The following is a 14383-nucleotide window of genomic DNA, read 5'->3' as shown; positions in this document are numbered from 1 at the left end:
GTATTGATTGTAGACATCGAGTGTTCTTTCATACTTTATTAAGTTTCTGATAGAATTGGTATGCTTCCCCGAAGCATGTTTCCCCCTCCCTTTTAAACCGTTATTACCTATTTATATTTTCATTGTATATTATATAACTGCATAGGTTTATCTGGAGTCTGGTCCTAGCCTCGTCACTACCTCATCGGGGTTAGGCGAGGCACTTACCAGCATATAGGGTCGGTTGTGCTGATACTACACTCTGCACTTTGTGCAGATATCGGAGTAGCCTTTGGTCAGTAGCAGTAGCTCGGGAGCCAGCCTTCAGTCCACCGAGACACCGAGGTAGCCTTGCAGGTGTCCGCAGGCCCAGCGTCTCCTCTATCTTATTTCATATTCTGTTATCTCATGTATTCGAGACAAACACTGTTATATTTCTTTCAAACGGTTGTATTTAGTACTCTTAGTAGTCCGTGGATGTTGTGACACCAGGTTCTGGTTAGAGGCACGTGATGGTCTTTGAGACATTTTCATTTTCTATTTATTTAAGACTTTCGCTAAATTCATACTCCGCTATTATTTAACGATTTATTTCCTTGTTATTATAATTGGTAAGAAGTTTTAAAATAAAGGAGTTAATGATTTCTAAGTTCATGGCTTGCCTAGCTTCTACGAGTAGGCGCCATCACGACTCCCGATGGTGGGAAATCCGGGTCGTGACACCCTACTTCCTTCTAATGGGTCTCCGAAGCATCTAGCCCTATGCCCCGTACCGAGTTTTGACAACTTGGGAGATGCCAGATAGTTCCTAGAAATGTAGATCTTAGTATTTATGTAGGCGAGATCCGCTCCGATGGCTAATTTCCTGAAGCAGTGGTTTGCCAAATCTGGAGTGAATGCTAGTATTTGGGGGCAAACACTCGAGTACGCGATTTATCCAGGGGCGAGGTTTTTCCCGGTTAACTTGCTTGGTACGGAAAGAGAGTCACAACGAATGATGAATCTAAAAGGATGACTAAAAGGGATCATATCCAAGAATTTGTCGACGCATCGCATGAACAATGGGCTTGGTTAGCCAAAGAGAATGACTATAGGGCTACCATTAGCAAACTAGAAGGGCAATGAGAAACATCAAATCTGATAGTGGTTTGCAGGTTGCCGAGGATGAAGGAGAAAAGAAAAGGTTGGCTTGAGAAAATGAAGCCCTCTGAGCTCAGATCTAGAAGATGAAAATAACTGCTGAAAACCCGGCCAGAAGCAGAAAAGATGAAAAACTCATAAACAGTCTTAGACGAAAAGTGTGTGATTATGGAGCTGACTTGGAAAAGGTCGAGGATGAATTGGCAAAAGCCCGGTCAAAGTTGGCAAAGAATGTAGAAGAACGGACGAGGTTTGCTCAGCAGCTAAGGGAAAAGTATGACAGAGGAGTCACATTTTTAAAGAAGAAACTGACTACTCTTGAAAATGAAATGGCCCAGCAAACAAAGAATTTCAAAGCAGAAAGAGAGCATTGCTATATGTTGGTTTCCCGACTGGAAGAATACATGCAGTGATTGCAAGAGCAAAACATACGGCCACATAGGTGTTGGAGGCCCGGTCTCAGCAAATTGGATGCCTACTCCAAGAAAAAGGTGTCATTAGAAGGATGATTAAAGAAATTGATGATTCTGTCATAATGAAGTGCCATGAATGCGATGATATGATCATGTCCATGTTCTTCGCTGCTGTGATGACCTTTGTCCGTCAGGTGATGGATGGCTTAGACCATCTCCAAGAAGATATTGCACACAGGCCCGCGTCGAGACCGACTAATGTCCTGCAAGCCCCTGAAGTAGGTATTAGAGGCTCTTATGTATTCTTGACTTTCTTTTGCTTTTGAGTCTGTATTTTATTATTCCTAGTTTGTAGTTTTTTCCAAGTTTATTTTGTTTTTCTATTTTTTAAGTATGTATGCTAGAGTCCTTGTAATAGAAAAACCCAAAAAGATTTTATTTAATGAAATATTGAAAACCCAAAAATTTTCTTTCTTTTATTTCGCATTTATCTCTTGAACTACGTAATGATTTGATTCATGCAACGTCATGATACGTAGACAATCCCCATAGGATTCGATCATAGCCATAAAATAAAATAAAAGAGAGAAAAGAGAATTGACTGGAAAAAAAAAGAGTAGCAAAACAAAAGAACAAAGCGAGAAATCAAGAGTGATTAAAGGGAGGCAGGAGCGAAAGGAAATAAGTGCAAAGTGAAAAGGATTAGTTAAGGCCGGGATGAAACATGCAACCGTTCAAACACATGATAGAAGCGTTTAACTATTTAGGTGCATTGCATCCCAAACGTGCGATTTCCTATCTGTTAAACTCTTGAAACTAACACGTTTGCTGCTGCTTTAGCTTAGGAAGGTGGTTAGTTTGTTTGGAATTCTGGAAAGTCATCCATATAACACCAGGTCAAAATGCAAGGCACTCATGGCTAGAAAAGAATTGGACACAAGTGTTGTTAACCCACCGAGAGAGATGGTGGAATCTGGGTCTGGGTTGAAAAAAGAGGTCCATAGGTTGAAGCATCAGATGACAGAAATGTATCAAGCATGGATCAGGGGGCATCCTCCGCCGTCATTCCCTGCCAACTATACAGAAAATCCTGCTTTCATCCAACTACTGTCACAAGCCCAAGATCCCATTATCGTTGATCTTTCCCCTCAGCATGCACCGGGCTTTACCCCTTACCACCACTACCCCGGCACTTCAACCCAAAATTTCCATGATCCACTAGCTAAAACAATCGCATACCCCACTCTGACATCTACTCCTATTTTGTAGCCCCTCCGTGAGCTACCCTCCATTGATCTTCTAGTGAACCGGCATTCCAAGCTCTAAAAACCTAATATTATGCTCCAGAACCCACTTTCAAAGTTTTGTATCCTTATTCCTACACTCCTTACTTTGAGCCTCATGTTGAAGCTGAGAAACCACCCAAGAACGCAGAGCAAGAGGAGATATTTATAAAAGTAAAGAGTCTGGAACAGTCATTGAGGAATATGCAAAGGTTAGGAAGCCAAGTGAGCATGGCTTATAAGGATTTGTGCTTGTTTCCTGATGTCCAATTGCCCACTGGGTTCAAGATTCCCAAATTTGACTTGAATGATGGGCATGGAGATCCCGTGGCCCACTTAAGAGGGTTTTGTAGCAAGATGAGGGGTGCTGGTGGGAAAGATGAGTTGTTGATGACATATTTTAGTCAAAGCATGAGTGGTGCAGTGTTGGAATGGTACATCTTCCAGGACAGTAGTAGGTGGTACACTTGGGATGACTTGGCTCAGGCTTTTGCTCGATATTTTTAGTACAACGTAGACATTGTTCTAGATCGCCTATCCTTGACCAAGATAGAGAAAAAGCCCAGTGAGAGCTTCAGAGAGTATGGTGTCCGATGGAGAGGGCTACACGGGTCAACCCTCAAATGGAAGAAGATGAAATAATAGAGTTTTTTCTTCAAGCCCTGGAGCCTACTTACTTTGGCCATTTGATCGCGACTATAGGTAAGTCTTTCAATGAAGTGGTAAAGATGGGAGGAATGGTGGAAGAAGGACTCAAATCAAGCAAGATCATGAGTTACTCCGCCATAAAACCAACCACACAGGCGATCCAAGGTGGCACCGGAGGCGTGTTAGGCAAAAAGAAGAAAGAGGATGTCGCTATGGTTGTCTCAGGATCATAGCATGTCCCAAGGGGTTCACCTCACTAGTACACCCAGCCTCGACCCCAACCTTAAGCCTACACCCAAGCTTCATATAATCCACCCCAACACTATTTCTGACCACAAGAATCTCAATATTCAGTCAGACCACCCCAATATCATGTCCACCATGCACAGTCATATGCTCAACCCCCTCCTTACCCGCAATGGCATGCTCCAACTCCACAAAATCCTTATCCACCCCCACAACCATACTGAAACCCAACTAGTCTAAGATTTAGACCGAGGCTAGAGTATAGAAATGAAAGGCAGCAGAAACAAATGTTCACCCTGCTTAGAGAGTCCTATACCAGTTTGTTTCAAAGGTTGAGGTAGTTAGACGTATTGAGGCCGATTGAGTTAAAGTTACCAAATCCCCCTCCAAATAACCTCGGTTATTCCCTCAGATGCGCATATTATTCTGATGCCCTAGGGCATGACACAAAAGAGTGTTGGAATTTGAAGATAGAAATCCAAAAGCTTATTGATACAAATCAAATTAAGGTCTAGAGCCCAGAGGCGCCAAATATCAACCAAAATCCTTTGTCGGCCCATGCCGAGATACATATGATTGAAATAGCGCATAAGGATGGGGAGCCCGAGAAGTCTTCAAAGTCTGTCATGATGATTCGTGCCAGCGAAAGTACTTCAGTTAAAACTCCAGTTTCTACAAATGCAACACCCTCGACAGCTGAAGTGTTAACATATAAGCTAAACACTCCCAATATTAAGCCGCTTGTATTATTCGTGAAAGGGTTCCCGGATGATGTTAGATCAAAGCAAGAAAAGCCAAGAGTGGTCATGCCAGGAGTAGCAAGTAAGCCTATCATAATCGTGAAAGGGGCTCGCATTGCCCCTGTTATTATTAAACCAGTGACTCAGCTGCCAGTAGATAATATCAAGGTTGTTCCGTGGAATTACAAGCAAGTGATAATAACTTATAAAGGGAAAGAAGGGGAGGAGGAAGTTAATGAAACCGGAGGGCTGACTCGTTCGGGGAGATGCTTTACCCCAGAAGAATTGAGGAAAGCGAAGTCGTTCAAAGATAGCCCAATACTAGTAAAGAAGCCAGTTACCGAAGAGGAGGCGGAAGAATTCTTGAGAAAAATAAAGGTGCAGGACTACTCCATCATGGAACAGTTAAGGAAAACACCAACTCAAATTTCTCTTTTATCATTACTAATACATTCAGACGAACACCGCCAGACCCTCATGAAGATTTTGAGTGAGGCCCATGTCCCTGATAATATCACAGTGAACCATTTGGAGAATATTGCTAATAAGATATTTGAGGCAAACAGGATTACTTTCTTGGATGACAAACTTTCCCTAGAGGGTACAGAACACAATCTAGCTCTTTATCTCACAGTGAAATGCGAGGATTCTGTGGTCTCGAGGGTACTAGTTGATAATTATTCTAGTGCAAATATTTGCCCTCTTTCCACTCTGCAAAAGTTGAAAATCGGTACTGAAAGGATCCACATGAACAGTATATGTTTTTGAGGTTTTGACGGAAAGGGGAAGGATTCTGTTGGCGATATAGTGCTTGAATTGATAGTAGGACCAGTTGAATTCACTATGGAGTTCCAAGTGTTAGATCTGACCGTCTCCTACAATTTATTATTAGGTAGGCCCTGGATATATGCTGCCAAAGCAGTCCCGTCTTCTCTGCACCAAATGGTAAAATTCGAGTGGGACAGGAAGGAAATAGTTGTGCACGGTGACGAGAACTTTTGTGCTTACAATGATGCATGCATCCTATTTATTGAAGCTGAAGATGATAAAGGGCCTTGGGTCTACCAAACATTCGAAACTATGTCAGTTGAGAAGATTCTAGAGGGGGAATGCATTCCAGGTCCAAAGCTAACCTCCGCATCTGTCATGGTAGCAAATGAAATACTGAAGAATAGTTTTGTATTGGGCAAAGGTCTGGGTTCATCTCTACAAGGTATCGTGCATCTAGTGTGTCTACATTAAAGTCTTGGTAAATTTGATCTGGGATTCAAGCCCATATGGGAGTATGTGAAGAGGGATAAAAGGTTGAAAAGGAAGGCATGGTCATTCCCTAAGCCTGTTCCATACATCTCCAGGTCCTTTGTCAAGCTAGGGGTCGTAAAGCGCCCAATATCAGCGGTCCCAAAACCTATGGTCGACTTTGATGAAGAGTTGATTAAGAGGTTCCAAAGTTTATTTGATGAGGTTAATATGGTAGAAATTGGAGAACTTTCCAGTAACATAGATGTGCAGCTTGTTGGGCCAAATGTGAAGCTTAGCAATTGGAAAGCTACTCTTCTCCCCACCTGGAAGGAGTTTTGGTAGTTTGCTTTGTTTTTCTTTCTGTTATTTGGGTTATTCCAGGGTTGTAATCTAAATTTTTATTTTCTGCTTGTTTTGATGTACAAACCCTTCTATCCTTTATTTTCAATGAAATACAATTACCCATTTTCCTTTATTCCTAATAGTGTCTCATTTTTGTTTTTCTTTGTACAATTCTTTTTATGCTAGTTTCAATGACATGACATGCATGAGGAATTTTCAGCCAAGTCTTAAAAGCCAATCTAACTCTGAAATAATAATCCAAGAAGTAGAGTGCGATGATGAAACAAAATATGATGAAGAAACGACATTTGAGGAAATTAGTAAAGAACTAAAACACTTTAAAGAGAAACCCAAGCCTAATTTGACTGAAACTGAAACAATCAATTTAGGAGACGAGGATAATGTCAGGGAACCAAGATAAGTGTGCATCTGGAATGCATATCAAAGAAGAAATAATCAAAGCACTGTTTGATTACAAAGATGTTTTTGCATGGTCGTATGATGCTATGCCGGGATTGAGCACTAATTTGGTCATTCATAAATTGCCAATTGATCTCCCATTCCCTCATATCAAACAAAAGTTAAGAAAGTTCAAGACTGACATGAGTGTGAAGATTAAAGAAGAAATCACAAAGCAACTTGGGGCAAAAGTCATTCGGGTCACTCAATATCCCACTTGGTTAGCTAATATTGTGCCAGTACCAAAGAAGGATGGTAAGACCAGGGTATGTGTTGATTATCGTGATCTCAACAAGGCAAGCCCAAAGGATAATTTTCCATTGCCAAACATTCACATTTTGATTGATAATTGTGCCAAACATGAGATCAGGTCTTTTGTGGATTGTTACGCGGGCTATCACCAGGTCCTGATGGATGAGGAAAATGCAGAAAAGATAGCATTCATCACGTTGTGGGGAACATATTGCTACCGGGTAATGTTATTTGGTTTGAAGAACGATGGGCAACTTACATGAGGGCAATGACTACCATATTTCATGATATGATACACAATGAGATTGTGGTTTATGTAGATGATGTGATTATAAAGTCAAGAAAGCATTCCAACCATGTGGAAGACTTGAGAAAGTTTTTCTAAAGGCTCCGCACATACAACCTCAAGCTCAACCCTGCAAAATATGCATTTGGTGTCCCGTCTTGAAAATTGTTGGGATTCATAGTCAGTCGATGAGGTATTGAGCTGGATCCGTCAAAGATCAAAGCCATCCAAGTATTTCCACCGCCAAAGAATAAAACTAAGGTGATGAGCATGCTCGGACGGTTAAACTACATTAGCAGGTTTATTGCTCAACTCATGACAACTTGTGAGCCCATTTTTAAGTTGCTGAAGAAGAATGATGCGGTCAAGTGGATTGATGAGTGTCAAGAAGCATTTGATAAGATCAAGAGGCACTTGTCAAACCCACCTCTACTGGTCCCGCCGGAACCTGGGAGACCTCTAGTTCTTTATTTGACGGTCTTGGATAATTTATTTGGTTGTGTGTTGGGCCAACATGACATCACGTGCAAGAAGGAGCAAGCCATTTATTATATCAGCAAGAAGTTCACTTGAGGTTAAGTATACTCTTCTAGAAAGGACATGTTGCGCCGTGACTTGGGTAGCACAAAAGTTGAAGCATTATCTGCCGTCCTACACTACTTAACTCATTTCTCGCATGGATCCTCTAAAATATATCTTTCAAAAGCTTATTCCCACAGGAAGACTTGCAAAGTGGCAGATTTTACTCATAGAGTTTGACATCATCTATGTGACTCGGACCGCGATGAAAGCCCAAGCCTTGGCTGGTCACTTGGCCGAGAATCCGGTGGATGAGAAGCCAAGTTGGAAACTCTTCTTTGACGCAGCTGCTAACATGAAAGGTGTTGGAATATGGGCTATACTCATTTCTGAAACAGGGCATCACTTCCCCATAACAGCTCAGCTTCGATTTTATTGCACCAACAACATGGCTGAGTACGAGGCATACATTCTGGGTTTTAGTCTAGCTGTAGACATGAGAGTTCAGGAAATATTGAGATTCGGATCTGTTGGTTCACCAGATTCAGGGAGAATGGGAGACACGGGATTTGAAGTTAATACCATATCGACAATGTCTGCATGATCTTTGTCAATGATTCTGATCAGTAGAATTCACGTATATTCCTAGGATCCATAATGAGGTTGCTGGCACCTTGGCTACTCTGGAATCAATGCTAACCATCCGGATAAGACTTATGTCGACCCTTTGCATATTCAAGTTCGTGATCAACATACCTATTGCAATGTGGTTGAAGAGGAACTTGATAGTGAACCTCGGTTCCATGGTATCAAGGAGTACATCAAGTTGGGGGTATATCCGGTACATGCCACAGGTGATTAAAAGAGAACAATTCAACGTCTGGCTAGTGTATTTTTCTTGAGCGTGGAATTTTATATATGAGAACTCCAGATCTTGGACTACTAAGGTACATAGATGCTAAACAAGCTTCGACTATCATGGCCGAAGTGCATTTCGGAGTTTGCAGGCTACATATGAGCGGATATGTCTTGGCAAAGAAAATTCTTCGAGTAGGTTATTATTGGCTCACCATGGAACAAGATTGCATACGCTTTGTCCGCAAATGTCATCAATGCCAGGTGCATGGTAATTTAATTTATTCTCCGCCATCTAAGTTCACACAATGTCTGCACCTTGGCCCTTTGTTGCTTGGGGCATGGATGTCATTGAACCAATTGAGCCAACAGCATCGAACATGCATAGGTTTATTCTGGTGGCCATTGATTATTTCACCAAGTGGGTCGAACCTATAACTTTCAAATCTGTGACTAAGAAGGCAGTGGTGAATTTTGTTCATTCAAATATCATTTACCGGTTCAGAATCCCCAAGCTAATCATCACAGACAATGCTGCTAATCTCAACAATCATTTGATGAAAGAGGTATGCCAACAGTTCAAGATTATGCATCGAAATTCCACTCCATATCGCTCCAAAGAAATTGAAGTTGTTGAGGCGGCTAAAACAACATAAAGAAGATACTTCATAAGATGGTGCAAGGTTCTCGGCAATGGCATGAAAAGTTGCCTTTTGCTTTATTGGGTTATCGCACTACTGTTCGCACTTCAGTAGGTGCAACTTCTTATTTGCTGGTATATGGAACTGAGGCAATTATACCTGCGGAAGTTGAGATTTCATCCCTTCAGATCGTTGCTGAAGCTGAAATTGATGATGATGAATGGGTCAAAACCCGATTAGAGCAGTTGAGTTTGACTGATAAGAAACGATTGGCAGCAGTATGTCATAGGCAATTGTATCAGAAGAGAATGGCAAGAGAATACAACAAGAAGGTGAGTCCCCGGAAATTTGAAGTGGGTCAGTAGGTGTTGAAACGCATCCTTCCACATCAGGCTGAAGCTAAAGGCAAGTTTGCCCCAAACTGGCAGGAGCCGTTCATTGTGACAAGAATGTTGCCCAATGGTGCTTTATATTTAGCAGATATAGAAGGCAAATGTATAGATATGACTATAAATTCTGATGCAGTTAAGAGATATTATGTATGATTTCTTTGTTTGTCTTCAATTGCATTATTTGTATTTGGCATGTTTCAAAGATTGGAATGACGAAGGCATTTTATTCTGCTATCTAAACACTTTTATCCTTTGTTAACCTTTTTGAGCCTTATTTATTTTCTTTTATACCCCTCTTTTAGAATCAGAAGTAGAGTTTGGAAATAAAAAAAGAAAAGAAAAGAAAAAAAAAGAAAAAGGAAGAAAAGAGAAAAGAAAAGAAGAAGAAAAAGAAAAGCAAAAGAAAAAGTAACAAAAACAAATCAACTCTTATTCCTTGAACTACGTTTGACCTGATTCCTTTTAAGTATACGCAGGTAGTCTTACACAGTTCGGTCCTATTAAAATAAAAATTCAAAATTCCCCAGACCCAAAGAAATGGGGGCAGAAGTTTTGGTTTTGTAAAAGATCTTATTTCAAAAGTTGTAATTTTGTACCCTTTTATTTTAAGTTGTTTTGAGCCTGCATGCCGCTTTTTCTTTCTAACCCTGTTAAAAAGCCTACACTACGATCCAAAGAAAGACCTTCCGATCAATATTTGAGGAGTGACAAGTCAAGAGAGATAGATGTATGATTCACATCAGGGTAACACTTTGTTCATAAGCACAAGGAAAGATGAATAAAATGAGAGAGTCTTATTGGTGAAAACCCTCACGGGCACCGTAAGGCGATGGAAAGTTGAGAAAAAAATTAAAATAAGATAGTCTTATTGGTAAAAACCCTTGCGGGCACCGCAAGGTGACGGTGAGTTGCGAGATGAACAAATGAGAGAGGTTTGCTGGTGAAAACCCTTCGGGGCACTACAAGCCGAATGAGGTTCGTGACTTTGTATAGAGATTGGATTATGAAAATCCCGGTTTTTGAAGTATGAAGGCGGGGCATAAACTGAAATATAATTAGTTGAATGGTTTGGGCTGATCAATCCGAAATGCATGTCATGTTCATTGGAGCCAGCCGCTTCACTCAGATAAGTCTCTTTTCCATTCATCTTCAAATTGTCATCTTTGTTCAAAATTTTCCTCTTTATACCTAATTTTCGAAGTCACTTTGCTTCGTGTCTTTTAGGTCTACTTCTCTAAGTCTTTTTCAATGTTAGCCTTGTTAAGCAAGAAAGAAAGGATTTCAAAGCCTATTACCAGCTTTTAGTTGCACAAAGCAAAGTTCGGCCAGAGCACATCACAAGTGGCATGATTCAGAATGAGCAATAAGTGTTAATGGGAGTTCAAGTAGTCAAGTGATTCGTGAATTTTTAGGAAATACAAAGGTTCAACAATTGTCAGTATAGAGTTGTCCTACAACAAGTTGAGTGTAAGCTACTCGGGTCATTCCGGGTTTTGTGGTTAAGGTTCGATCAGAAGGTCAAACAATTCTTTGATAGTCCAAAGCAGCTAATTGGAATGAAGCATGGCAATGGCAAAAGCAGACACCTTCAGCAAGGATGCAACAAACTAACCACACTTTCAAACTGACAAGATTTTCTTTGATTGAAATAGGGGCACGAAATTCTGTTTGCTCCGCATGAATCCTTCCTAAGGAAGGCATGTTACAAATAAGTTTGTATTTAAGCTTTCAGGACCCTCCTGGATAATGGAATTTAAGTTCAAGTTTTCAGGACCCTCCTGGATAATGGGATTTAATTTCAAATTTTCACGACCCTCCTGGATAATGGGATTTAATTTCAAGTTTCCAGGACCCTCCTAGATAATGGGATTTAGTTTTAAAGTTTTCAGGACCCTCCTGGATAATAGGATTTAATTTCAAAGTTTTCAGGATCTTCCTGGATAATGGGATTTAATTTCAAGTTCTCAAGACCCTCCTGGAAATGGAATTTAATTTCAAGTTTTCAGGACCCTCCTGGATAATGGGATTTAGTTTTAAAGTTTTCAGGACCCTCCTGGATAACGGGATTTAATTTCAAAGTTCTCAGGACCCTCCTAGATATTGGGATCTAATTTCAAAGTTTTCAGGACCCTTCTGGACAATGGGATCTAATTTCAAAGTTTTTAGGACCCTCCTAGATAGTGGGATTTAATTTCAAGTTCTCAGGACCCTCCTGGATAAAGGGATTTACTTTCAACTTTTCATGTCACGACCCGGTTTTTCCATCCTCGGGAGTCGTGATGGCACCTACTAGTGGAAGCTAGGCAAGCTAACCATTTGAATTATTTACCTTTTTCCCATTTTAATCCTTGAACAATTAATAACCAACATTAAATAAAACAGCAGAATTTAGTAAGCGGAAGACTGAAATGTAATATTTTAATAAAGATGCCAATACCAATCCATACATAAACTACCTAGAACAGGTTTCTACAATTCCATAGACTGTCTAGGAATACTACAGATAAAGGTCTGAAAGATTTATTACAACACTGTCTGTGAAATACATAAAAGAAACAGAATGAAAGGATAAAACGAGACGCCTAGGCCTGCGGACGCCTGCAGGACTACCTCGGATCTCCGAATGGACTGAAGGTAGCAACCCAAAGCTATGGTCTGTATGCTCCAGTACCGGTATCTGCACACAGTGCAGAGTGTAGTATCAACACAACCGACCCCATGTGCTGGTAAGTGCCTAGCCTAACCTCGGTGAAGTAGTGACGAGGCTAGGACCAGACTACCAAATAAACCTATGTAGTTAAATCAAATACAGCGGAAAATAAAGGCAAAATTATACAATTAAAGATAGGAAGGGGAGATCATGCTGCAGGGAAATAACCGGTAACAACTGGAAACAACAGTTAAATGTAAAGAACACCATAACCCAACTATCAGTGAAAGTCAGGAAATCAAAGACAAGTGCACGGCATCACCCTTCATGCTTTTACTCTCGTCCTCACTATAAAATCAATATAAACGACATGACATCAACCTTCGTGTTTTTACCTCACATAATTATGACACGGAATGATCCTTCGTGCATTTTCACTCATATAAAGGCACAGAATGGTACATCGTGTGGTGCGCGCATTAACACTCTCCCACAAATATCATACACGGCATCACCCATTGTGCTTTAACAATTGTCACACCTCCTTTTTCCGCCCCCGAGAGGGGTGCAAGGGAGTTTTTCCAATTAAAGGACAATCGAAACGGGATTTATTTATTTATTTCAGAGTCGCCACTTGGGAGGTTTAGGGCATCCCAAGTCACCTATTTTAATCCCGAATCGAGGAAAAGAATGACTCTGTATTACAGTCCGCGAACCAGAAATCCGGATAAGGAATTCTGTTAACCTGGGAGAAGGTATTAGGCATTCCCGAGTTCCGTGGTTCTTGCACGGTCGCTCAACTGTTATTTTTGGCTTGATTATCTGATTTTATACAAATATGAACTCATGTGCAAGTTTTATCTTCTTACCGCTTTCATAATTATTATTATTATTTTTTACAAGAATGTGAACATTGTTTAAAACATGTCTTTGGATTACGTCACATGAAATGCACCCGCAATCCGGAACACATTTTACTCAATGTTTTGGGATTTGGATTTGGGTCGCAAAAATGCGCACCCGTGTTTAAGAATGTATTATTATTAACATCGTGCCTAAAGCGATTAACGTATTATTATTTATGGGTAAGACCGTGGAATTCACTAAACAGTCCATCCCGAATTCTAAATACTCAATTAAACATTTATTGAGGGCCCCGCAATTGGTGCATTTTATTGGGCGAGGCTCATCTCATTTATTTTTAAAAGATAATCCTAAAATGCCTACATTATTTTCTATTAAATCTGTCTCTACAAAAATAAAATAAAAAAAATGTCTTAATTTATTTACATGCTGAAATTAACTAATAATATTTAATCTAAACAATATTTCTACCAAGTTCCTACTAGATGGCCTATTCGTTTGATTTTTGACTTGACGAAGTTACTACACCATTTATTTATTTAAGCAATATATGCAAATAGTTCAACTGTTAAGCTATCGTCGAATGTTCCACTATATGTATTAAATAGCTACATGATTCTGATTTTTTGCAAGCTAAATAATTTGTACATACAAATAAAAAATTAGAATATAATTAAAGCTAATTCAGAATTTCAACTCTTCATTTTTCGTATTCATGCTTCATATTCGGATTACAATAACCAGCTTTTCAGTTGTGTACCTGATATTGGAAGCAAAAGAAAATGAAAATGAGAATCAGCAGCAGTAATAAAAGTACCACACAGCAACAAGAGCCCAGTAACAATAACAACCCAGGAACAGAGTTTGCAAACCAGTGGAGCAGTAATCCCAAAAAAAAACAAAAGCTTCAAGTTTTGATGAAACAACAATTAATTCTGATTTCAAACAATGAAAGAAAGCAGAAGATTTTTTTTAGTTTTTTTTTGAAAGTTTAAATATTTTTCGGAATTTTCTCTCTCTTAAATGTTCAGCCCTTTTTCTCTCTCTTATTTTCATATTCGTTTCTCTCTCTCTCGTTCTTATTCTCTGTCTGTGTCTTTTTTAAATCAGATTCAAGACTTCTATATATATCCCATCCCATAAATCTTTCAATCAATTAAAATCAATACTTTTTCCTACCAAACCCATTATTCTTCCCACTCATCCCCATTACATTAAATAAATATATCATCACCACCCCATTATCTTTTGTCCCCCATGCTTCACTAAACAAATACAAGATTCCTCCCCACTAAATTTTGTCTTGTCCCCCCTTTATATTAAACAACTATATCAAAAACTCACCCCATTATATTTTGTCCCACATGCTTAACATAAAGAATTACAAAATGTTCAATTACCAAACTACCCCTCCGACCTTATTGCAATTACT

At 39.8% G+C, this 14383-nt stretch overlaps 1 protein-coding gene across 1 annotated transcript; it reads left to right on the top strand.

The window, feature by feature from the left end:
- The first annotated feature begins 8712 nt into the window (after nt 1-8712).
- LOC138870354 (uncharacterized) lies at nt 8713-9590 on the top strand. The gene is made up of 3 exons (XM_070148153.1): nt 8713-8970; nt 9234-9377; nt 9438-9590. Exons 1-3 carry the CDS (start codon nt 8713-8715, stop codon nt 9588-9590), a joined length of 555 nt encoding a protein of 184 aa, XP_070004254.1.
- The last annotated feature ends 4793 nt before the right edge of the window (nt 9591-14383 follow it).

This window comes from Nicotiana sylvestris, chromosome 6 (genome assembly GCF_000393655.2).
Source record: "Nicotiana sylvestris chromosome 6, ASM39365v2, whole genome shotgun sequence".
Taxonomy (NCBI): domain Eukaryota; kingdom Viridiplantae; phylum Streptophyta; class Magnoliopsida; order Solanales; family Solanaceae; genus Nicotiana; species Nicotiana sylvestris.
This window is presented reverse-complemented; position numbering and strand designations above follow the sequence as displayed.